At 36.9% G+C, this 24,047-nt stretch overlaps 4 protein-coding genes across 8 annotated transcripts; 1 reads left to right on the top strand and 3 right to left on the bottom strand.

The window, feature by feature from the left end:
- Positions 1 to 576: 576 nt before the first annotated feature.
- On the bottom strand, positions 577 to 9,350 carry LOC129442595 (schwannomin-interacting protein 1). The gene is made up of 7 exons (XM_055202791.2): positions 9,095 to 9,350; positions 6,548 to 6,657; positions 4,966 to 5,083; positions 4,631 to 4,831; positions 4,155 to 4,278; positions 1,575 to 1,668; positions 577 to 1,477 (listed from the first exon to the last, which is right to left on the bottom strand). The coding sequence occupies exons 1-7, from the start codon at positions 9,122 to 9,124 to the stop codon at positions 1,387 to 1,389; spliced, it is 768 nt and encodes a 255-aa protein (XP_055058766.1). The 5' UTR covers positions 9,125 to 9,350; the 3' UTR covers positions 577 to 1,386.
- A 1,062-nt stretch (positions 9,351 to 10,412) lies between these two features.
- Positions 10,413 to 13,015, bottom strand: LOC129442592 (uncharacterized). Its single transcript, XM_055202784.2, has 4 exons — positions 12,648 to 13,015; positions 12,395 to 12,544; positions 11,805 to 11,920; positions 10,413 to 11,734 (listed from the first exon to the last, which is right to left on the bottom strand). Exons 1-4 carry the CDS (start codon positions 12,859 to 12,861, stop codon positions 10,619 to 10,621), a joined length of 1,596 nt encoding a protein of 531 aa, XP_055058759.2. The 5' UTR covers positions 12,862 to 13,015; the 3' UTR covers positions 10,413 to 10,618.
- A 146-nt stretch (positions 13,016 to 13,161) lies between these two features.
- LOC129442593 (glutamate-rich protein 6) lies at positions 13,162 to 19,098 on the top strand. Of its 5 annotated transcripts, none has more exons than XM_055202787.2 (12): positions 13,162 to 13,315; positions 13,401 to 13,475; positions 13,551 to 13,681; positions 13,949 to 14,059; positions 14,327 to 14,419; positions 14,516 to 14,679; positions 15,485 to 15,552; positions 16,185 to 16,360; positions 16,776 to 16,858; positions 17,140 to 17,295; positions 17,455 to 17,677; positions 18,060 to 19,098. In XM_055202787.2, the coding sequence occupies exons 3-12, from the start codon at positions 13,655 to 13,657 to the stop codon at positions 18,318 to 18,320; spliced, it is 1,362 nt and encodes a 453-aa protein (XP_055058762.2). In that variant the 5' UTR covers positions 13,162 to 13,315; positions 13,401 to 13,475; positions 13,551 to 13,654; the 3' UTR covers positions 18,321 to 19,098. The 5 variants fall into 5 exon arrangements, with proteins under 5 accessions (XP_055058762.2, XP_055058760.2, XP_055058764.2 ...); XM_055202785.2 differs by having other exon boundaries at positions 13,946 to 14,059; XM_055202789.2 differs by lacking the exon at positions 13,551 to 13,681.
- selenot1a (selenoprotein T, 1a) lies at positions 19,087 to 23,701 on the bottom strand. The gene is made up of 6 exons (XM_055202792.2): positions 23,523 to 23,701; positions 22,766 to 22,876; positions 22,498 to 22,624; positions 21,435 to 21,522; positions 19,638 to 19,804; positions 19,087 to 19,548 (listed from the first exon to the last, which is right to left on the bottom strand). Exons 1-5 carry the CDS (start codon positions 23,651 to 23,653, stop codon positions 19,680 to 19,682), a joined length of 582 nt encoding a protein of 193 aa, XP_055058767.2. The 5' UTR covers positions 23,654 to 23,701; the 3' UTR covers positions 19,087 to 19,548; positions 19,638 to 19,679.
- Between the last annotated feature and the right edge of the window lie 346 nt (positions 23,702 to 24,047).

Raw genomic sequence — 24,047 nt, 5'->3', positions numbered from 1 at the left:
GTATTTATTATACAGTTTAAAACAAGTATAATGTGCAGGTCACAATGTTGCACAAGAGTGGAATACCCATGTTAAAAAGTTAACCTTTTTGATTTTTCTTGTAAACATTTGTGATCATTTGTAAAAGGACAGAGTCATACCTTATGAATTTGATGTCATATTGTGGTAATGGGCTCTTTTGCTGAGTGTCAGATAGAGAATAAACACCCAGCGGTGCTCTGTGTTTTAAGTAAACTGGCCACAAAAGGGAACCACCACAATTACACGACAATTACATCAGTTTAGGATTTGCATAAATACACTTCATGACAAAGTGTCACTCTAAAATGACTGTTGTTGTAAAATACTGGAGTTTTCAGATAATAATTAAGAAAGAATCTCATTAAGAAGATACACTACCTCATTTTAATTTTTTTTCCATTTTATTGCTTTTTCTTTCACTTTTGGGGCTGACCTAATCCAGACCACAATGACACTTGTTTAATGCTGTGGGGCAAATTTGCTGTCATCCTTGATTTCCTGTTATTCCTTGTGACTGCAGTCAAACATTTGCATATTAAAAACAAACAAATGTCATACTGGCCCATGATAAGTCATTTATTTGTTAGTAATATCCTTTTCTATTTCCGTGCACACGACGGCATTTCAACCATGTCGTGTCACTTACATCTGTGAAACCAGAAATGCCACAATTGGATGAAAAAAGTAGGTAAAATAGACATTCTTAAAAGACAGACATCACAGTTCATTGTGAACACGAGAAAATTATTTCCACCACACCAGGCAGCTTCTTACAAACAAATATAACATTAACATCACCCTAATATTTCTTTCCATTTAAACCTTTCAGGTAATGTCGTCTCCGTTACAGCTGAGAGATCTCCATACACTGCACATTAGCCAGTGTATTAAACACTGCATATATGCGTATTAATCCCAAGTAAGAGAAACTAGGTTATTAAGCAAACCGGCAATAATCTGCACATATAGAAGCAGTTTACAGTTGAGAGGAGAGTATTAATATAGTTTCTGAGTGCAAACATTAATGTCCATACCAAGCGATCCGAATACATCTTTGGCACTCAGTACATCATTATCAAGAAATACCCTGAAAAGAGCAAACCTGTCATTGTGATAGAATTACAACAACATATGAAGTCCCTAATTCTACATTATAAAGGCCTTACAATAGGCTTTATCTGCGTGTGCATCCGTTAGCTAGGGTGCGGGCATGCATGAACACTTACTGCATGTATAATTAACATACTACATCCACACAAAGCCAACAAAGGCAAAAACACATCTAGTTGGACCGAAAAGGGATCAATGAGCTTCATTATATAGTGAAACATAAGTGGTTGGCCCCTGGGCTCTTCATCGTTCGCCTCAGTATGGAGAATCACAGCGAGTGTGGCAAGCTCCTTTGCCTTTGGATGGAGTCTTCTCCATCAAGTGCCTTTGTTGGCTATGCGCATGCCTGGTTAAAAATAGACACATTTGTTAAAAGATAAGAAGATTAATTTGAATTATTAAGAGGTTTGATTGGTGAAAAATGTTCTGTGTTAATGTCTTACCTGGTTAAATCCTCAATGTCAACCAGCATGGCATCCTGCTCCATGTGAAGTTCATCTCTCAAGAGCAACAGCTGCACCAGCTCCTCATTTAAACCTGCAATGGCATTATCATGTTAAAGAGATCTGAAACAGAAAGGTCATTGGTTTATTTCTATCATTGGCACCATTGCCAATACAACTTTTCCTGTTTTGATAAATAATAAAAAGCCAAATAATTTAGTTTATTAAGTATTTATTTATTATTTGTATATTGTTCCTTTTTATAGATAGTTGTTTTTATTATTATGTTTGTGTTTATAATGTAAATATGCCTTGTTGTATTTGTATTGTACATGAGCCTTTTAACCCAAGAAAAAATTCTCTCAATTCTCAAACAAGTTAACGAAAAAGCTGACACTAATAAGGGATTTGGTCTTAAAGGAATAATTAAAGCTTATAATTTACTTACCCTCAAGCTATCCTACTATAGAGGTGCATTTGACCTTTTTTTCAGCCAAACACAGTTGGAGTTAAAGGTCACGTTCTTCCTGATACTATTTTTTAAACCCTAGTTAGTGTGCAATGTTGCTATAATAGCATAAATAAACCCTGTAAAATGATAAAGCTCAAAGTTCACTGCCAGGCGATATATTTTCTTCAATAAAATTCCTCTTTAAAAGCCTACAACGAACGGCCGGTTTGGACTACAGCCCTCTATTTCCTGCTTAAATGACGTCAGTAAAACAGTTCGTTGACTAAACTCCGCCCACAGGAATACGTCAGTACCAGCTTTGGCTCAAACGGCTCTGCTAAGCTAAGCTGCTATCGAATCACAGCACACTAAACAAACTACACAATCAGAACTCGATACGTTTTTCTGAAGGAGGTACTTCACATAACAAGGAAGACATCCGCCTGTTTTGAGGACAGTGAAAACAGCAGTATACAGATAAGTAAATTGTGTGAAAAATAGCGTGTTTTTTTACACGTGAAACATGAGCACATGTTATATTGCCCACTATAAACACAATCAAAGCTTCAAAATCACAGACAGAACGGGAGCTTTAAATACAATCGAACTCTAAGCTCAAAAAAGTTATTTCATAAGGCATCCATAATAACGTTCCAAATGCTGTAGATGTGGTGAATAATCAGTAGGAGTTTTAACATTTTGTATTAGATTTTATTGCTCTTTTTAGTTTTTTTTTTACAATGTTGAGTAATCTCTAAACACCTCTGCTGTGGCGGCTCGTGACTGCTCATCCGAGGGGCACAAATTCAAAATACGTGTTCGGGCTGTCATGTGGACAATGTGCATCATGTGTTTTGTCAAAATAAGTGCCTGCTGCACACGCGTCAAAACATTTTATGATAAAGGAAACGCTCACGTTCACAAAATACACACAAGACACTCACTTAACAGTAAACTCTGATTACACATGAGATTATACGAGTATATGGCAAATGCAAGCGTCTCTTTTATCATAAGCACTTTTGACGCATCTGTAGCAGGCACTTATTTTGACAAGACAAGCACAGAACACATATTTTGAAATAAGGAACCACACACATGACAGGCTACATACATGTCGGGACGAACTTCGCATCAAGCTCCCACGAAAAAAATACGTCATTGGCCGCCACTGCACCTCTGTATGAAATATGAAAAATTGACATTTTCTTTGTCTAATACTTTTGTGAAATGTATGAGTATGACTGTGTGTCTTTGGGTGTCTTAAACATCTTGTACTGCAAAACAAATTTACCTATGGGTATAAATATAGTAAAGTAAGCTAAACTAACCTAACACTCTGAAATATGAAAGGCGTAGCGATGGGTTTTTGGAAGGAAACATTTATATTTTAAACTTTACAAACTATTGCCATACGCGTGTTCACAAGAGAGTTAAAGGAGCATTTCACCCGTAGAAACATTAATCTTTATTGAAAGTGTGTCATAATATTTGTAGTCGAAATGTAACATACATTTAGAATTTGGTGCCTTTTTGACAGAGAAAAGGAGTGTTTGTAGTCTCACTCCCTCAACAAAGATATAGCACTTCCTTCTTTCCATGATGCAAAATGATGATTTTTACATCATTGAAAGAAGAAAGTGTATTTCTCCTGTCTCAGCAGCAACTGAGAAAATGATGCATGACCATTCAAAAATATGACTGGGGTTCTAACTATACAAATAAGCTTAATGCAAATGGGTGAAGTGTCCCCTTAAGGAAAGACTGGAGGCTAACCTTTGACCCAACATTACAAACCCCATGCTTCACTTCTGAAGACATTAAATAAGTGGGTGGATTAGTATTTGATGGATGAATGCCCCTTTTTGGGGCTTTAAAAAAAGGGGGCACTAGCCAATGACATTATAAAGCTGAAAAGAGACTAATAAAGATATTATTTACAACGACCCTAATGTGCTTGGCTGAAAAAATAAATTCATACACTTAGGATGACTTAGCTTACTGGTGAGTGAAATATGGGTTAATTTTCATATTGGGGTGAACTCTCTCTTTAAGTGTCCACATATTCGGAACTCTTTAAAAAAATAAATAAATAAATAAAGCATGTATTTTGTGTGCTATGTGTTTACCTTGTATCTGAGAGTGCAGATCATTGGTGATGACCTGTAACTGACCAAGACTCATGTCTCTCAGGTCCATAGGTCTCAGATTTCTCTTCATTAGACTCTCACTGATATGCGGCAGATGTGGCAACTATATTAAATTAAAACAGTACAGTTAGGGCCTATTCACATCAAAACAATAACTGCAACAAACATTTTAAGTTCATATTGTAGAATGAATTGTAACTGGCTGGATTTGTATTCATTGACAAATGCCTGGTTTCACAGTCAAGGCTTAGCTAAAGTCAGGAATAGGCCTTTGTTAAATTAAATTTTTATAGAATCTCAAGATACAAACCAGTAATATCTTTTTCTAAGGCATGTTTATATCCTTCTAAGGCATATTTTAAGATCTGTCATTTCAATTTCAGGTGTGAGGCTTCATATGGCCTGTTATTTATAGGCAACAAATTCATTATACTTAGACTATCTGCATCACTGACCAGGTCTGCCACTGGGGACCTGCGGTGTAGCTGAATTTGTCTTTCCACCTCCACTTGCATGCGGGCCATCGGACGAGCCAGAGCCAAAGCAACACGCGCCTCCTCCTGTAGCCGACGCTGTAACCGCCAGAATTCTGAATCGTCTGACTCTAAATCTTCCTCACCAGTGTCCCGATCTGACAGAGAGGAGCTCTGCTTGCTCTGTATAGTGAGAGAGCAAAAAAAAAAAACAAGCACTGATATTTATCTGCTTAAAGTTGGCAAGTCCACAAGTGCACCTGCTTGTTAGAGGTTTACAAGTAACACTCTTAAGTACTTGAAGCTATGGTTTATACCACAGGTGATAATGGGGTGTCCAAGCTGGTCTCTGTTCTGCTGTCCTCTGCATCACTGTCCCGATCACTGCTGCTGTCATTCACAAAGCACATCTGCAGGTTTACCCCATTCTGAAGCCTACAGTGAAAACAAACAGGAAGAAGGAAAAGAAATGTTGGACAGAAGCATAAATGCAAAAAAAAAGAGGGAAACATTGCTCAATGCTTTTACAATAATGAGCAATTCCAGTGTTGGAATGGATGGATGTGCCATTTTCAGGCAAAAGTTAAGATATAATTTTTCAGAGAATGTATTTATTACCAATATATTGTGCCATCTGTTTATATGTTCCTAAACCTCCTAAACATTAAAAAAATATCAGTCTACACTTTTCTATTTTAGATATAGGAAATCTGTTATGACAGTTTTCAAGAGACAAGATACTTTCTGTGAATTAAAATGCACCAACCAAAAGCATCAATACCCAGCAAATGTATTCATTTCATTTTAATTTTGTTTGCACATTTATTAGAAAGAAACAAATATAATGGATGTGACAGTTTTCTGTTTCAATGTGATGAACCTGAAAGCTGCACTTTCCAATTTATGGAAAATAATTTAAAGTCCCCAAATATTGACATCTTGGATATCAGCACGGTTAAAATTTTTCATAATAAGTTTGACATTTGCATGAAATTACTCTAATGCATTTTATGTTTTCATCTTCTTATACCCTGAAATTTCTAAGCATATTTGAAAAATCAATCCTGATTCATGTTAAATGAGAACTTAAACTTTTGACTTTTTACACATGGCAGTAACCGCATAACATTTAAAACTCAGAAAGTTCCATTTGTGTGTTTGTGAACCACAGTGAAGCAAACACTTCCTGTAGAAAGCCGATGTAAGATTTTTGTGGTTAATAGTATTTTTAGAGAACACTCAAGACTACAGACATCATGTATCATAATTTAAAGTATCGGTACAAAAATGTTCAAATCTTATCGTATGTGCAACATATCATTCATAAAGTAACACCGAGCCCTGGGAAACTCTCTCTTTATCTCTGTGGACTTTCCTTGGCTTGACAGGTCTCGACTTAATTTTCTTGCTAGGAATATTCTTGAAACTGTGCTTCACATTGCGAACATACACAGAAATGCAACAATCCCCACACCCACATAGCCAGAGTACCGCTTATGGTGAAAACATTTATGCCACCAATGCTTCGTCACTTAGTGGCAAATGGGACAAACCCAGACACATTCTTGGGACCTTTAAAAACACGTTTTTTTATTTCACCAATATTTCACTGTAAAAACTGGAGATAAACGTTAGTTTCAAGAGTGGGGCAGAACAAGTTTCACCATAAGCCCAATGTTTCTTCACCTGGGACAAACCCAATAAATTCTGAGCAGGACCTTCAAAAACACGCATTTTTCTTAATTTTTGTGTAATAATTGTAATAATTTGTGTGTAATATAAAAGTGAAATATTAGTAAAATAGTTTCAATTCTACGCAATGATATTTGTATTTTATGTTAAGTCTGTCATATCACATAAAAGCAACTATTCACTAAGCATATAAGGGTATACACTAACCGTGACGATAAGCACTTCTTGCTGCAGCCAGTAAAAGTAACCGGTCCGTCGTCATAGAAACTGCCAAGGGCCAGCTTCTGCCTTATGGACTCCCTCTCATTCCTCTGGGCCTAAGCAGAAACGGAGTGGACTTTAATAAATGAGAAGATGTATAAATATAAAGAGAATATATCAGGGTTTTATTTTTTAGATCCTCCACCTAACCTGACTGCATACATTCTATTATCTCATTAAAAAGAGAAAGCATGCCCTTAATTAATAAATTAAGGGGAATTAAAATAACATAACTATATAGCTAGCGGATGCATTAATGTTAAAAAAATTCAAGGTTGTACTTGTTAATTAGGTACCTATAACAATGAGAATATAAAAGTTGGCCCGATTCCAATTTTTATTTTTAAATTAAACTTTGGAACCTGTTACTTTTGTTACTTTCTATTAAACAGTACTTGCAGAATATCTTGTTTAGTTGTACTAGTAAACCTTAAAGGAAAAGTTCCTTTAATGAAAAATCTGTTATAATTTCCCATCATTTCACCCTCATCTTGTTTTAAACATGTATGAGTGTTTTTTTCTGTTGAACACAAAAAAAATATTCTGATTAATGCACAGTTGACGTTATCCAGTCACTTCCATAGTATTTGTATGGTATTCCATTTGTAGTTTTTCCTACTATGGAAGTCAATGGGTATACTGTCAACTGGGTGTTACTATCATTTATCAAAATCTCTTCTTTTGTGTCCAACAGAATAAAGAAACTCTTACAGGTTAGAGCAACACAAGAGTGAATAAATTAAAAAAAATTGGGGGGGGGGTGAACTTTAAATTTAAAACGAATTTTGTTCATTTTTGCAAAAATACACCTTTAAACCATTGGGTTTAGGTCAAATGTAAAAAACCCAACCATTGATGTAAATCAACCTAGATTGTTTGTCCATTTTTTTCCAAATATAAATACATACAACATAATAGCCCAAATTATTGCTATAGTCAAAGTTGAGCTTCCATGAGTAGTGGCCAAAGATCCAAGTAGAAAATAAAATAGATAAAATTTAGATTATTTTCTGGTCTTTCTGCTGTAGAAAGGGTTTGTGTGACAGTCACAGTATCTTATTTGCAAACAATAATAAAAAATAAAATCATGTGTGCAACATGAACAAACACTCTTAATAAAAACATACACAAAACGTGTAAGCTGTTATTATAATAACAATATGAATAATAAATTACTAAAAAAAGGGGAGTCATGTGGCAAGGTAAAATTGTGTGGCAACAGGGTTGGGTGAAATTTTTTTTACAAATTATATATAGCAGGTAAAATAAGCTCCCGAACCCAAAAAAATAGCAATTTTATAAAATACATTAGATAATCTTTCAATTTCAATATTAACACACTCTAAAAATGGCTGGGTTATTTTTGACCCATAATGGGTAAATATTGGACAGAACACGTGCTGGGTTAAAAATGACCCAATGTTGGGTTGTTGTTATGCAACCATTTTAATAACCCAGCAGTTGGGTTAAAATAACCCAGCATTGGGTCATTTTTTAACCCAGCACGTGTTCTGTCCAATATTTACCCATTATAGGTCAAAAACAACCCAGCCACTCCCAGAGTGCATGCCTATGGCTATCACAACTACAAAATATAATAAAACTTGTCTAATTCTTTACAAAAGTAATAAAAGAATGCTAAAGTGAACCTTTTTCATTAAAAGGAAAAGACAAGTGGCATTAACCTAGGGCTGTGGAGGGGTAGAAACTCTTTAATTTTGCTAGCAGGGAAATCACTGCTGCCTCAATGAACAGCAAATACAGATTTAGACAGAAGAGGGTATTGATGAAGTGAAAGCATAGGCCGTCCACAAACATAGCCATAAAAATATATTAATGCATGACCGTATCATTCAGAATTACATCCTCTCTGATCTGCTTGCCCATTGCCATGGCAAGATGATTGCTTTTTGATGCGCAGAATGACTAGCATTTCATATTGCTGCCACCCATCTTCTACCTATACACACAAAACAGGCCTACTAGATCCTCTATAAAATGTCTTGTTTTGTAACTCACTATTTTTTATACTTTGAGCCTTTCTCTGCCTTCACAAATCATGGATTTCTTTCTCTAGATTTCAGCCCGCTTTCCCTTAACACAGACTAGATCAACATTTGGATGCAGGAATATATCGGGTGGAAGAGGCTAATTCATGACGCACTTAAAAATATGGAGTCAGAATGTGATCTGTAAAGCACAAGATGTTGCCACTAAACTAGCAGGTAGTGCTAAACAAATACACCCATACATGCATAGTAAAATCCTAAATCCAGTAATTTCATGCTGTGGTCAAATAACTTAAAGCTTTAAAAGCACACCTCTCATAATATAATACCTTAGTAATTTACGAAATGCCTAAAAATGACACAAACACCTTAACCTGAATAGAAAGTGATCACAGGCACAGTGATTTCAAACTGTATAAATGTAACTACATTTACACAACGATGCCACAACACAAGACTGTATGAATAGCCAAAAGTGTCTTACCTGGTAAACACATTTCTCCTGGTGCACCATCTTTCAGCGCATTGTATAGTAGAGCAGCCCAGCCCTACCTTCCACTGCAGTGTCTGAGCTACACCCTTGAGACCAACTGTGATCCTGCATCAATACACGCACATCAAGAGAGGGGGAGGAGAGAGAACGCGCAAGCGAGGAGGAACACGAAGCGCACACCCCCTAGAAAAGCAAATGCTGTGATCTGGATCACCGTTTTAGTGGGAGACTCAGAGTGTGTTTCAGTTTGCCTTCCCAGATTTCCTCCACTCAGTTGTGTTCAAGACCACCACCATCAGGAAGCTAATATTTTTTTTTTGTGGATTTATTAAGGGTGTGGTCAAGTGACACAGTGATGCCCTTACACAATCACATCCAGGGTTAGGACCGTATTTCCAGACACATTGCAATTTAGTGGATGTCATACTTCTCAATCTGTTTAAAGGAATAGTTGACAGAGAAAATTGAAAATTACCCCATAATTAAACACCATAATGCCATCCAAGGTGTTTATGACTTCCTTAGTTTAGCCAGATACATTTGTTATATTAAATATTCTGCCTCTTCCTAGCTTTGCAGCGGCATGAATAGCAGCAGTTCATTTTAAGACAATCCAGCACCAATATGTATCCTTACAACTCAACTTTGTGAGCCATCGTTGCATCCCATTTGACTAACTTTTTGATCCACTTCAAATGTTGACTAGCGTAGATGCAAAGTTGTTCAAAATTAATCCACTTTTATGAAAGGTTTTGATCTACTTTCAATGTTGAATAGTGTAGATAAAAATGGTGGCACGTTGCCTCAAGGTTGGTACGCAAGATGATCAATGGCTCTCAAGACTCTTTTGAGCACTTGTTATATGCTTTGGCTCTTGTGTATAAACGTGGTGCCATTTTTATGGTTTCACAAAATACATACTCAACTGAACCATATAGATTTCTTTCCTGATTTATTAACATAAAAGCACGCAACTATTCGAGTCAAATACACCTGGCACTAAGACGAGTAAATGAAGAGTTCATACAAAACCCGCTACGTGCATCTGGCATGATTTCTTGATTCTTAATGGATTCTGCCTAAAACCTACCATTCCTGTAGGGCAATATTAAGCGGATTTGACACGAAAAGGTTTGATGAATGTATAGTAAGTGTCAAGAGCATTCAGTTACAATCATCATTTCATTTCTGACATTTAGCAGCTTTTGTAACTTCTTAAATTATGGGCCAATTTTCAATTTTTCAACTATTCCTTTAAGATAAACTAAACATTAAACATGACAAATGAATACCTCCTAAAATACAAACATTTGGCCATAATGGATTTATTGAAAGGATTAAGCATTACAGGATCAAACTAAAGTGTAACAAATTTGATTGGAGGTCCTTGATGGCCTTCCAATCACACCTTTTAGCACAGAAAAGAAAACTTAAAAAATTTGCATGGAGCAGTCATTATCACAACCCAATGTGTTACTAACCTACTTCAGCAAAACTGTTCTCAGCCACTACATGTTAAAATTTAAATGGGAAAGCTTGGGAATCGTATTCTAAGTGGTCTACATAATTAAGTGCAATGGGGTCTTTTTCACGGAGTTCATAGACTACGGGAGTGCACTCAATGGCTGCAGTGGTTGTGCAGGGTTGAGGAGTGGTGGTTATAGGTGGGGTGGTGGGTGGTTGCCTTGGATATTGACTGAAGTAATACGGCCAAAACGCATTGGGGTCCCAAGGAAACTGAGGTCGCTGGGTGGGATTGTGGGCCACTTTTGGTGTGGTGGTCAGGAGAGGTCTCTCTGTGGGCTTTGGCCTGCCATGATGGTGGTGATGGTAGTAGTATGGCCAAAACACATTGGGGTACCAAGGAACCTGCGGTTTTTGGGTGGGATCATGGGCAACTGTCTGTGTGGTGGTCGAGACAGGTTTCTGTGTGGGATTTGGCCTGCCATGATGCTGGTAGTAGTATGGCCAAAACATATTGGGGTACCAAGGATACTGCGGTTTCTGGGTGGGATCCTGGGCAACTGTCGGTGTGGTGGTCGAGACAGGTTTCTGTGTGGGATTTGGCCTGCCATGATGCTGGTAGTAGTATGGCCAAAACATATTGGGGTACCAAGGATACTGTGGTTTCTGGGTGGGATCCTGGGCAACTGTCGGTGTGGTGGTCGAGACAGGTTTCTGTGTGGGATTTGGCCTGCCATGATGCTGGTAGTAGTATGGCCAAAACATATTGGGGTACCAAGGATACTGCGGTTTCTGGGTGGGATCCTGGGCAACTGTCGGTGTGGTGGTCGAGACAGGTTTCTGTGTGGGATTTGGCCTGCCATGATGCTGGTAGTAGTATGGCCAAAACATATTGGGGTACCAAGGATACTGCGGTTTCTGGGTGGGATCCTGGGCAACTGTCGCTGCGGTGGTTGGGACAGGTTTCACTGTGGGATTTGGCCTGCCATGATGGTGATGATGAGGGTAAAATAGATCAGGGAACCCAGGATATTGCCCATAGAAGGGATTTTGTGGCTTTTCAGTTAAAGTTGGAGAAGCTGGCATGTTTGTATCTGCAGTGGTCAAGGGGCAATAGATAACCACAGGGTTCCCCTGCCACAGCATCCTAATGACAAAGCTTGCTTCCTGAAAAACAGACATACAAGTTGGTCTTTCCCCTCTTTTAGTTTACACGAACATAGTGAGAGAGAAATACCTGTTGTGCAACACCACAACCATCATAAGGTGTAGCATAATCAAGGCCTCCAGAAGTGGCTGTAGTATGTCCACAGTGAGGGGGCAAATGATTAAGAAGAACAGGTGCTGCATTACCTATGAAAAGAGTTACGAGTTTAAAAGGCGCTTCAATATTCAACAGTACAGACATGAACCCGATGGGTACACATCACACATCGATTCTTTAAATGTACTGGAAAGAGTTAAAGGTCAATACGTTGTTTAAAGCACACGCACAAACAAAAGTTTTGGGTTATGCTTTACTTGTGCAGATAGGATAAATGAACACATAAATTTGTATATTTTGGTGCACAGATTAAGAAGCCTAAACATCATGAGGGCAGATCGAAGTACAGTATCTGTTTTGTCTAAACGTTTTAAGAGGAAGACTAAACTTTACAAGCTTGTATCAGTCGTTACATTTTTGTTTAAGAAAACATGACCGTAGCATATAGATAATTTCAGGGCCAGCAAAAACAATAAGCACACAACTATGACATAATGGAATAGGATCCTGATGGCCTACAAAACCATTTAGTAACAAAAACAATTCAAGAATGCACAACTTACGTCGACAAAGCTCAACTTGATCCGCACCTGGACCACTGAGCTGCAACTTCATGAGATCATTACCACACATCAGCTTTGGAGATATGGCATCCCAGGCTTCTTTTGAAGAACTGAATACTTTCCCTTTAATAACGGAGTTCTTTTGAAGTTCTGAAAAAACAAAAATATTTAATCTTTTAAAAGGATCAACTCAACATTCAAATAGCAGGAAAAAACTTTCTACGCTACAATAAATCACATGTTCATTACATACCAGAGACAGTGTCATCACCAAGGTACTCTAACTTGGGTACCTGCTCATATTCTCCTTGATCTGACATAAATGTATTAAGTAAGCTATTTTCCCCTTCATTACTAGTTGTTTCTGTTTCAGATAAACTTAGCAATTGTTTGCATTCTATTGAAATGCTGAATGTTAACGCAATCAAGATTACAAACAGAGTTCCTCTGTTTTTCCAACGCGCCATTCTATGCACGAGGGCTCAAAGGAGTACAAATAATGCCTCGTGTTGTTTTAAGCGCTTGCATTGAACGTTTGCTAATTTAAAGCGTACACGACCAATCACCTGTTCCGAGGGATTCATTACCCTAACAGCCCAATTCGCATACTATCAGTACTAAATAGTAGTCGAAATATGTCCCACCTCTTCACGTGCACTTAAATGTGTATACTTTACCATAACAAATACAGCACATTAATTTGGAGCAGGCGAAGCTAAGTGTGTTCGACTTCATACGGCGCTGCACAGACCGGTCGACGTATGACATCAAAGTACCGCGAGAGCGATTCGCGATTCTTTGACGTCAGTTGCCAATCGGTATGCGCAGCGCGGCATGAAGTCTTCGGTTTGTTTTTCCTCATTTTTCGTCATATTAAACAGCTGTTTATGCAAAACTTGTATATTAGCACCGACATTTATGGTACGTAATTTAGAGTAGCAATACATAACACTTAACCAAAAAAGGAATGGCACCACTAATCTGCTTTTGAAATTTTGGCACACAGGTCACTGGGTTTCATCTGCACAACTCTTAAGGCCTCTCAGATTTCCATGGATACCATCAACATACATTTCATTGGGTACGTACATTAAACACACTGCTGTGTGAAACAATCCAGAGCCTAAAACTACTTTTCCGTTTGGATTAAAAATAGACAGAAAGTATTATATTTGAAAGAGAAAGTGTGATAAGAAAAATGGAGTGCAGGAACAGTAAAACTATAGTCCAGACCATCTTGCAAATACGCATGTAGTATGGATGATCAAAAGAAATCATATCAGCCAGGTAAGCATTTTAATTTGATCTTGTTTGCAAAACATACGTTTGAAGAAGTGCAGATTATAAAGTGCAAAAAATCATAACCAGAAAATCCCCCAATGTTATAATATTAAACTAACTCATATGTAAGAGAAAATTGAATGTATGATATATTTTTAAAATCAGTCCCAATCTCGTACATTAATCCGATGTTTAGATTTTTCCCCGTAGAACTTATATATAAAACTTCTAAGTATATGAAGTTTTTTTATGTTTATACAAATTTTCCAGCAGATGGAGCTTGAGTATTTTCAAAGACTGGAAGCATCACTAGATCCCCGTCGTGGGCTTCCAGGTTTGCTGAGATATAAAAGAGAGTCCCTGGAGAAGATGTACAGTCCTCAGGTAGCTAAAACCACACATATTTCTGCAACACACATGTATAAACCTCTTTTTGTTAACAAGTTTGTGCGCCTGTATAGCTCAGTTATGTTAATATCGCAAAAGGTCATGGGTTTTAACCCAGGAAACACACATACTGTTAAAAATGTATAGCCTACTTTGTAAAGCACTGTTAGTCATTTGGACAAAAGCATCTCATAAATGTAAATGTGAAAACAAGTATAAAATCTTACAGAATTGTTTATTTTATTTCTGTGGTTTGTTATTTAGCCTCAATCTCTGAAAGACTCTCCAATATGCTGCCAGTTCTGTGGTTTAAAAGCTCGGCCTCCTCTAAATATGGTTTATGCGGAGATGCAGGAGGTTAGTCCCCTGAGAAAGCACAGATGAATTGTCCTTATAGCTGGAACACTTACAGAATTTAAAAATGTCTACCTGGGCCTTGATTTTTGCCTTCAGGACTTCTGCTGTGAAAAGTACAAAGAGTTGTTTGACATTGTGGTCCACGAGAGACATCTAACAGTAAAACATCTGGAGAAAAGTCCCAGCGGAGCTGAGCAGCCAGATGACCTCTTGGTGGACGAAGAGCTTCAAGTTAAAGGACAAGAAAGAGGAAAAAATAGGTTTGCATACATGATATAAGGGAGACTAAAGAGACCGTTAAGCTAATAAATGTAAAAGTAAGACAGTAAAACGTTATGTTAAAAAAAAGTGTTATAGAAAAAATCGTATTTTCTTCATCTTATTTTTTGGTTTTATTTTGTATTGTGTTAATAGACATTAGTGGCCAAACTGATATCGTCAGAATATAACATCCACATAAGCTTTTCACCTAAATGGAAAGATTGTAAAAAAGATTTGAACAGTGTTGGGGTAACGCATTAACGTGCATTACGTAATAATATTACTTTTCTAAAGTAACGAGTAAAGTAACACATTACTTTTTAAATGTACACATTAATATTTGAGTTACTTTTTTAAAAAAGTAATGCAAGTTACTTTTCAAATTAATTAATTCTGTTAAAAAATAATAATGTACTAAATTAAACTGAACGTAGTCATGTAGATTTACGCACTCTATGCGTGCGAACTTGAGCAAGAACAGTTTAAGTCAGAAATGGATATGGCAGGCCAGAGCTTAACAGTTTTGCAATGGAAATATGCAATTTCTCAGTCATAAAAAACACCTGCAAGGCCTGAAAGAGATCAACGAAGTAACAAAAAGTAATGCAAAAGTAACTTAAGTATTACTTTCCATGAAAAGTAACTAAGTAACACAACAAGTTACTTTTTTGGGGAGTAACTTAATTTTGTAATGCATTACTTTTAAAAGTAACTTTCCCCAACACTGGATTAGAATAAACCTGTCATTATGACAATAAAATCAATTTTCTGAGCTCATTCCTTGTACCTTTGACTTTATTTCAGACATCAGCTGAGAGAAATGGAAAGATATGATAGACATTCTCAGACTAATTTTATGACTGCAAAAAACTGTGAGTAGCCACATTATGTGAGTATGGGACATGTTGGATGCAATGCAGACCAGGGGTCTCCAACCTTTTTGTGAGCAAGGGCTACCGCAATAGATAAAACAATCTGGAGTGCTACTTTTTTGATATAGTCTACATTTTTTCTTTTACTTGTTGATTTGACTTATGTTTTATCATTGTTTAAAATGTTAACATACATAAAAGAAGCCAAGATAATATAAAAAATATATAATAAATAAATAATAAAATTAAAACTATTAATAGAATGTGCTGCCACGGGCACCATGTTGGAGACCACTGCTTAACAAATGTCACAGACAACATTAACAGAATTATGCATTCCATTATAGCATATTATATTTTATCACGTGATAAACAATTATTCTGTATCTGAATCCCTTAAAGGGTGTGATTTGCTTTGAACTTTTAAATGTCAGTAATTGACATCCATTTATACATTTGCTCTTTGTATCTAGAAGGATAACAGCAAACAGAAGACAATTCCTGCCTGTTCTCATAGAGTAAATTTTAAAAGCCATTTGGGGCATGATATTAAATTATTGATATATCAGACAGCATTTCGTTACAGCATAGGGTGTCTTTTAACGGAAATGTTTTAATGTTCCCCTTCTCAGATACCACACCAGTGTCCCATACAAAATCTGTCATCAGTTTCCGGCTTTCTGACTGTGCACCCACAAAGAATGGCTGGAGATTTGAAGACAACATGAATGAGGAGAGCAGCTTTAGTCTGTGCAAACAGCCTTCTACTACACCAAGGTCATTTGAGTTTGGTTTAACTCATCCTCAGGTACAGTAAAATTAACTTAGGTTGACCATACGTGCCATTTTCCCCGGACACTTCCTGGGTAGGATTTTGCGCATGTCCTCCGGAAGTCGCATTTGTCGACCGCATACGTCATTGAGGTACTCACATTTTAGTTAAAATATTTTAAATTAACATTTATTTCTTTTAAGACATACAATCATTGTAGTTTTATTCTTACCTTGAAATGTTAAAGTTGCTTTTCTGGAAATACAATCTGAAATATTAAACCTCAATGACGTATGCGGTCAACCAATGCCACCCACAGAGGACGCACCTGAAATCCTGGCCAGGACTTGTTTGGGGAAAATGGCACGTATTGGTCACCCTTATTAACTAAATAGTTGTATAACCATGACTAGTCATATAAGCTTATCATGCCTCTTTTTTTGCTGTACAGATTAGTTCAAGTTTGTTAGAGAAGGACTATTCTAACGGAGCTAAATTTCTCACTGTGTTACCAGATGGTTCGTCACAAGTTTTGTATCCTTATACATGAAACATCTAGCGTTTGCATACTAAGAAAATAATACATATATAAAGTAAAAATATTGCATTGTCTAAGACTTTTCAGGGTATCTGTGTATAATAAGCAAAGATTCAATAATAGTTGGCCAAAAAAAATTCACATGTGCATCAAAAGGTTTTTAATTTTAACAAATAAAAAATGGAAGGGTGCCAACATTTTAAACAATTTTAATAAATGTTTTTGGTAATACAAATTCATAGGCTGTCATAGTTTATCCTTATTGTCACGGGCAAAGCTATCCCTCAGGAAACTTGGCCATCATCATCATCAGAAGTGAGAAGGAAAGCGTTTGTATCATACATGACGACCTCCCAAATCCCGTTTGTCCAGTCAGAGCCCTTTTTAAGTCTGATGGCCGAGCCACGTGTTACCATGAAAATGGCAGCATTTGGTAAGCACCAATTTTAATACAAAGAGAGATTTAAAAGTCACAAGTTTACTTTTTATTGAGGTTACAAGCTCCATTGTAAAACATATGTATATCATGACTTGAATATGATTTTGTTTGCCTGACAGCTTCGCATGTGACCCTTTTCTTCTTGTGCATCAGGTTATCTATGGATGTTTGGGGCGGTCAGAGTCTAGATGAGACAGGGAGAAGACTCCGAACATGGAGCTGGACAGACTCTGGTCAAACACCAACAATCCTGAGACCAATTTTTTTGTCGCTTAACAGAAATATAGGCGTTCGGATTCTTGGGCGAAAGATGGCTTTTGTCTCTTTCCTTGCACGGGGACAGCAAGCAAGGTTTAGAGTAGGAGACTGCATTTCGGTAAGAAATTGCCTGTTTGAACTCAGATTAATATGGATAATAGTTCAGATAATTAGTCACTAGATGCATGTAATGACAGAAAAAGTTTAGAAAATTTCTAAATGGAAACTATATCCTTTATTGGTCCAAAGGTTTCTTTAATCACTCTTTATACATTATTAGATGAGCACAGAAATCTCAATTAATGTCATATCGAGAACCCCTAACAAACTTATGTATGTACTTTCTCACTTCATGTCCATATGGATATTACCATCTGAATCTGTAGCTCGAAATTGTAATTTAATATGAATTATAAATGCACTTGATAACATCAGGTTCATCACATTTACTGCATTTGCTACTTGCTTACACAAACTAACTGTTGTACATATTCTTCCAGTCCAAAAAAAGTATGGCACCGCCTCCACCACTCATATGCGAAGAAGAGCTAGTCCTTCTTGCATGCAGAGTTGGCCTTTACATGGCCTTGACACAGCTACAGCAGTGCCACGCCTTCCCATTCGCCTCCACAAACCTGCAAGTCAGACCTCCACCCTTCATCCGCTCACTGGCCCGAAAGCTGAAGAGCCTGAGCCACAAAGTGCAAATGGATGAAACAAACAAGATCTTTATCCAGCAATGTCTGCAATCTTGTTTATGAGCTCTTGTAGTTTCAGTTCAGTCAGATGCTGCACTTATAGAAAGCACTACAAAATATGTAGTAGGGTAACACTATCCAATTGTTGGAGTTTACTATCAACCATAACAATTCACTTGTTAGCACTATCTTCACAATCAGACATTAATTCTGGACTTTTTAAAGGAACTGGTTTACTGCTATTGCTTTATCTAGCCAAACTAAGCGTGACTCTTGTGAAATGTAACTGGCTAGAGTTCTGATCATTTAGCTGATAATTACTTATAAGCTGATAATTTGTGTTATTTTATTTGTTAAATATTACAAGTATTTCTAATCTAATGCTCTTTTTATATATAGAAACATGACAAAATCAAAAAGCTTTCAGTATTTATTTTCAGTAAAAAAGTCGTCTAATAAGGCATGTAGAGTAGCATCAATCACATGTCTAAAAAGCATGTTAATTGTCGGGCATTAAATTTACTTAATAATCTGCCCATTAAGAGGAATCCAGAATGAAGACTACAAAGTCTTAGGATTAGTATGCACTTATCCAGATCACATTAGGTGAAACGTCTAAACCCACCATTCGATTCAAAACTACATATTACAACACCACTAACTACAAAGTTTTTCAGTAAACTGCTGCGGGTCTGATTTCTGAAAGATTGATATATTCTTGTAAAATACTATGTGTGAATACAGTTGAAAAATCATAATATTGTAATTCAATATTTATTGATGTCTGTTTTCTGTTTGCAAGCCATTCATTGCAATAAATAAACAATGATTTTCTGTTAGACTCAGTTTTATTAATCTTTTAGTAAACATCTTGCACTATACAAAGCAATATAAAAATCATGGCTCAGAAATAGAATTCATGTTGCTTATTTGTTAAATTGAGATCAGATCGATGTATAAATTAGAACCTACCCAACTACATATTAAATAAAACACAAAGATGTTTTAGCAATACAATAAAGGACAAACATGCAAATATAAATTATTTGCTGACTTGACTACATACGTCTCTTGAACATAAATCCTGAACAACATTATTGCAGAAGATGGGCTGCAGTTATAATCATATGGCCGCTGCTGTTGCCTTGAATCCCTCATCAGCATCTGTAGGTGGTGCATCTCAGAGGAGCGCGGTGAGCAGAGCATCGGGCGTGCGCTAGTAGAGTCTCTACTTTCAGCACAAACCTTCATAAATGTCACCTCACAACCCCAGAAGAGCTCCACCTCAAAACTGAAAATAAAAAACATGTTAAAATTATTATGAATTTATTTAATGAATTATATGTTTAGTTCACAGCATTTTAAGGAAGAGAAACTTACGTGGAGGGGTCCTAGGCTTCCGGCAGTGGATCTTAGGCAAGGTTACGAGCGTTGGTGTGGAAGTGTGTCCATATGCATGTTCATTTTCATCTCATTTTCCAGAATTTGAACTAGTTGCTGCATGGAAGGCAAGTGGCCTGACTCCAACTTGGACCAAACTGGAACATCTAAGCAAAAACCCACCAACAGAACATTAGTAATGTTTACATTGCTGATGACTCAATCGAAATAAAAAGCCTTCAAATAAAACACAATCAATGCGATTGAGGTTGAAATAAAATATAACTAATATATAAATAATAAAATAATTTGGATCAGATTGAAAGGGGTGGTGTAGACCAGTGTTTCCCAATCCTGGTCCTCGAGTACCCCCTCCCAGAAAGCTATAGATGTCTCCTTGTTAAAGAGACAGGGGCTGTTTCTCAATGTCAAGGAAGGATCCTCGGAAGGCAGAATTTCAAGGATAATACGTCATCGACATCCATTGAAGGACTGTTCCAATGTCGAGGATCCTCGGAATTGCAACCAAGAACTGAGTCCTTTGATCGAAAAATATTCCATATACAGGAAAGGATGAATGAGTGTCATTCGCGCTCTCAAAACACCCACAATCCTATGCGCGCAGCGCCAAAAGCACACCTTTGTACTGGCGTAATTACAACCAGCCACGTTATCCATTCTGGAAGGAGACTGATCTCCTCTGTTGAGGAGACATCGAAAACTTTCTGGAAGGGGGTACTCGAGGACCAGGATTGGGAAACGCTGGTGTAGACTAACAGTGATCTGGCCATCAGGAAATGCATGTAATTACATGAATCCTATCTGATGCACGAGCAGTGTAGTTGCTTATGGTCACGTCTTATATTCTTATTTACATATCACACAATACTGGCTGCAAAAACATGCAATGGCAACACGCATTATTAAGGGAATTGGGGCACTTGCTGTATGTTCTACAAGATTCATGTTTTCTTTCATAATGTTACATAAAGCAATAAAATAGTGTTGTGCCATTCAAAAATTGTGTTTTCATTGCACATCTAATCTATTTTTTTCTTAAACAACATACTCCAACCCAAAACTGACTTTGTGCATTCATCCAGAAATGATGCATGAATTCGATGATGTACCCTGTGCAGATGTTTAGTTTGGACACTATAAAGAAAGTAAATGTTAAAAAAAATGGATTGCAACATTTAAAGGTACAGTATGGATTTTTAACGGCATCTAGTGGAGAGAATGCAAATCGCAAACAACCTCAATTTCAAAACGCAATGAGAAGCTGCCAATGAGGTAGCTGCCACAGGACAAACATGTCGTCGTCTAAAACAATATAGGGACGAAACGCACTTTGTAGAACAGTTTGTCCATTTAGGTTCCATGTAAGGAGGCCCAAAGTTAATTTAGATAAAACTGCTAATTTTACAGGAATAAAAACATTACCGTTCACTATGTAAGGTCTTAATACACCATTGATAATATAGTTATGTATATTATATTGCATTTCTGTCAAGAGATACTTCTAAAAAAGTTACACCTTTAAGGTACAAGTAAACCGTACTTTTGTACTCTTCAACCAAATTGGTGCATGTAAGCATAGCCAATGATTATCCAAGTTACGCTTTTAGTGTCAAGCTGTTATAAGATTCCCTATACCTATATTACACTAAAGTTACACATAAACCAAACCTGCATGTTTAGATATATCATTGATGCTCCTGATTTCACTTTTACAATTAAAAGTACATTTTAAGTTCAAACTATGGATCATTTTATAATGCAGAATAAGACACTTACCGTTTAAAGTGATTTCAAAAGCACCAGTAGACATACACTGATTTTCAATCATATTGCTGAAGAAAAACACCATCATGCAGGCATATATCTAATGAAAAGAAAGAGATCATAAAGTTTGACTTGACTTTACAGGCATTGCCACAGCTAACAGCTTGCGTGGTCTGATTACCCAAATAAAGAGTTAAGCATGGCTAGTTTTCATACGATTTGTTTTAATCAAATAAAAATGGAAATGAAACATGCAGGAGCAATGAACGTTCAAATAAAATGTGAAAATCATATTAGTTAAATATATTCATGCCCCTCTACTGTCACAGAGTAGGGGAACATTAAAGGGATAGTTTACCCAAAAATTCTGTCATCATTTACTCACCCTCATGTTCATCTAAACCTGTATGAGTTTCTTTACGCTGTTGAACACAAAAGATGATATCGGTAAATAATGGTAAGCACACAGTTGACAGTACCCATTGACAGTAGGAATATTAAATACTATGGAAGTCAATTGGTACCGTCAACTGTGTGCTAACCATTATTTATCAACACATCTTATTTTGTGTTCAACAGAATAAAGAAATTCAAACAAGTTTAGTTCAACATAAAAGATGAGTAAATTATGACAAATTTTTATATCTTCAGATGAACTATCCCTTTAAAATGACAGCTTGATATATTATGTCTCTACTGTTTCAGTCATCTGACCTCAGAAGTCACCTGGGACAAAATTAATGCCCTAATGAGGTCCATGGGGGAAACTTTTGTGTTAGATCCTGTGTTTTGTGTGAGGTCTTTTGTTGCAAGTTCCATCCAAATGTCATTAACCACAGAAAATAACTATTCAAATTGCAAAATTCACAAAGTTAAGTACCGATATGTACCAGTAAAGCTCTGTAGCATGACATTTTAGTATGCAGTAGTTAGATGTTTTCATCCAAAGCAACTTACATTTTATCAGATTGAGTTCTTTGAATTTTAATGAATGACTGACATTGTTATGGGTCAGGCTTAACCCAGTATGGTATAGGAATCCTATAAAACGGAATATCGTGAGAAATAACCTTACCTTGTTTTCCTGACTCCAAACCCAGAGGCCTGGAGCCTGCATTCCAAACAGAGCAAACGGATCCTTGCCCACAATGATCACTCCTATTAGCAATATCTTGAACATAGACAGAAAGGAAGCAATGTGCCTAACGAGAAGAAGAAAAAAGACTGCATAAACAAATATCAGGGCTGGAAGAAATATAGCTTTTTCTGGCCACAAAAACAGGAGACATGGAAATCTGACTCTTATCATCGGCTATGGGTAATGGTTTGTAACCTATTATTACCTGTAGATAGGCATGGGAAGGTAGTTCTCTCCTTCTATGCGGATGTCTGGGTACCGCTGGTACAAAGCCTGCATGTACTCCTCAAACACCCGCTTGTACCCTCAGGAGACACTGTAGAAAACAAACAAGAGATCCTCTGAGTATTTGTATCACTACAGTGGTGATGTGACACAAGCAATTTCAGGATGTGGTTAATGCCCTACTAATTGGTTCAAATGTATATAGCAGGCCTCTTTAAATGGAATCAATACAAATAGCTGAATTATTTAAAGTGCAGGGACTCAACACACTAATGGGCTAATCCTCAAATCAGAGCTCTCCACTTTGCAGAGGATTACAGGCAGATTAGAGAATTAAACTCGAGGTTGTTTCCAAAGTCTGATAGCCATCTTAAACAGTTTATCGCATGTGTGTGCCTCAGACCTTGGTCGTGGCTTTAGTTTTCGTTAAGAAAAACACGGCTACGTTTTTCCCGTTTACAACATACGTGATATATTTCTGCGCAAGCTGAATGTCAAACTGCGATTAGCTGTATTAAACGAATTCGAGTTCGTGAAGCTTTGCGCATATCGATATGAAATCGAAGTATCGCGAGAGCTAACTTAATCAAATGATGTGCTGCCAAACCGCTCTCGCGGTAAATGGATGTCATATAACGATCGGCCTGCGCATGGTTACATAAAGTCAAACACGCCTAAAATCATGATAGGCCTTTTCCTGTGACCGAACGACAAAAGGCATTTAAACTCCGACTCACCAAATTTGAAATTTGAGAAGTGGCCCTGTGGCAAACTGCATCTTCATTTTCTTTAGGCCACTGTTATCCGCAGAAACGCTGTAAAGCGAACAGGCCCATAATATTAAAACAGACAGTGGCAACCAACGCATCTTTAACCACGATGATCAGACACTAACTGAGAAAACAGGAAGCGGACAAGTGAATTTCATACGGGTATTGAAGAAAGGTACGTTGTGATTGGTTCTGACACACATGACGTACCAAAGTGCAGCCGCGCGCACACAGCCAAACACATTTAGCTTTGCATATTTTAAAAATTTTCTAAATAATAGATTATAATGTGACCGGCAATAATTAAACATGACTTTCTTTGCAAAAATTAAAAGATTTTTTTGCTTCGGTTTTAATTGTTCATGTTATATTTTTATTTACTTTATTTTGCATATGTTTTTATTTTTCCGTTGGAAAATCCAATAATTATGACACAGGAAACAGATACAAGAAAGCTATTTTTTACATTTATTTTATACTAACATACAAAAC

Source organism: Misgurnus anguillicaudatus, chromosome 2 (genome assembly GCF_027580225.2).
Source record: "Misgurnus anguillicaudatus chromosome 2, ASM2758022v2, whole genome shotgun sequence".
NCBI lineage: Eukaryota > Metazoa > Chordata > Actinopteri > Cypriniformes > Cobitidae > Misgurnus > Misgurnus anguillicaudatus.
The sequence above is the reverse complement of the archived record's forward strand: the minus strand, read 5'-3'. Positions and strand labels throughout refer to the sequence as shown.

Coding starts and splice junctions, on each gene's coding strand:
- LOC129442595 (XM_055202791.2), bottom strand. CDS start 9,124: ATGGTGCACCAGGAGAAATGTGTTTACCAG. Junction 5,084..6,547: donor AAGAAGTGCTTATCGTCACG/GTTAGTGTATAC, acceptor TTTTCACTGTAG/GCTTCAGAATGGGGTAAACC. Junction 4,279..4,630: donor GGTCCCCAGTGGCAGACCTG/GTCAGTGATGCA, acceptor AATTTAATATAG/TTGCCACATCTGCCGCATAT.
- LOC129442592 (XM_055202784.2), bottom strand. CDS start 12,861: ATGGCGCGTTGGAAAAACAGAGGAACTCTGTTTGTAATCTTGATTGCG. Junction 12,545..12,647: donor TGGTGATGACACTGTCTCTG/GTATGTAATGAA, acceptor TTGTTTTTTCAG/AACTTCAAAAGAACTCCGTT. Junction 11,921..12,394: donor TCAAGTTGAGCTTTGTCGAC/GTAAGTTGTGCA, acceptor CTCTTTTCATAG/GTAATGCAGCACCTGTTCTT.
- LOC129442593 (XM_055202785.2), top strand. CDS start 13,655: ATGATCAAAAGAAATCATATCAGCCAG. Junction 15,553..16,184: donor TTTTATGACTGCAAAAAACT/GTGAGTAGCCAC, acceptor TCCCCTTCTCAG/ATACCACACCAGTGTCCCAT. Junction 16,859..17,139: donor GATGGTTCGTCACAAGTTTT/GTATCCTTATAC, acceptor TCACGGGCAAAG/CTATCCCTCAGGAAACTTGG.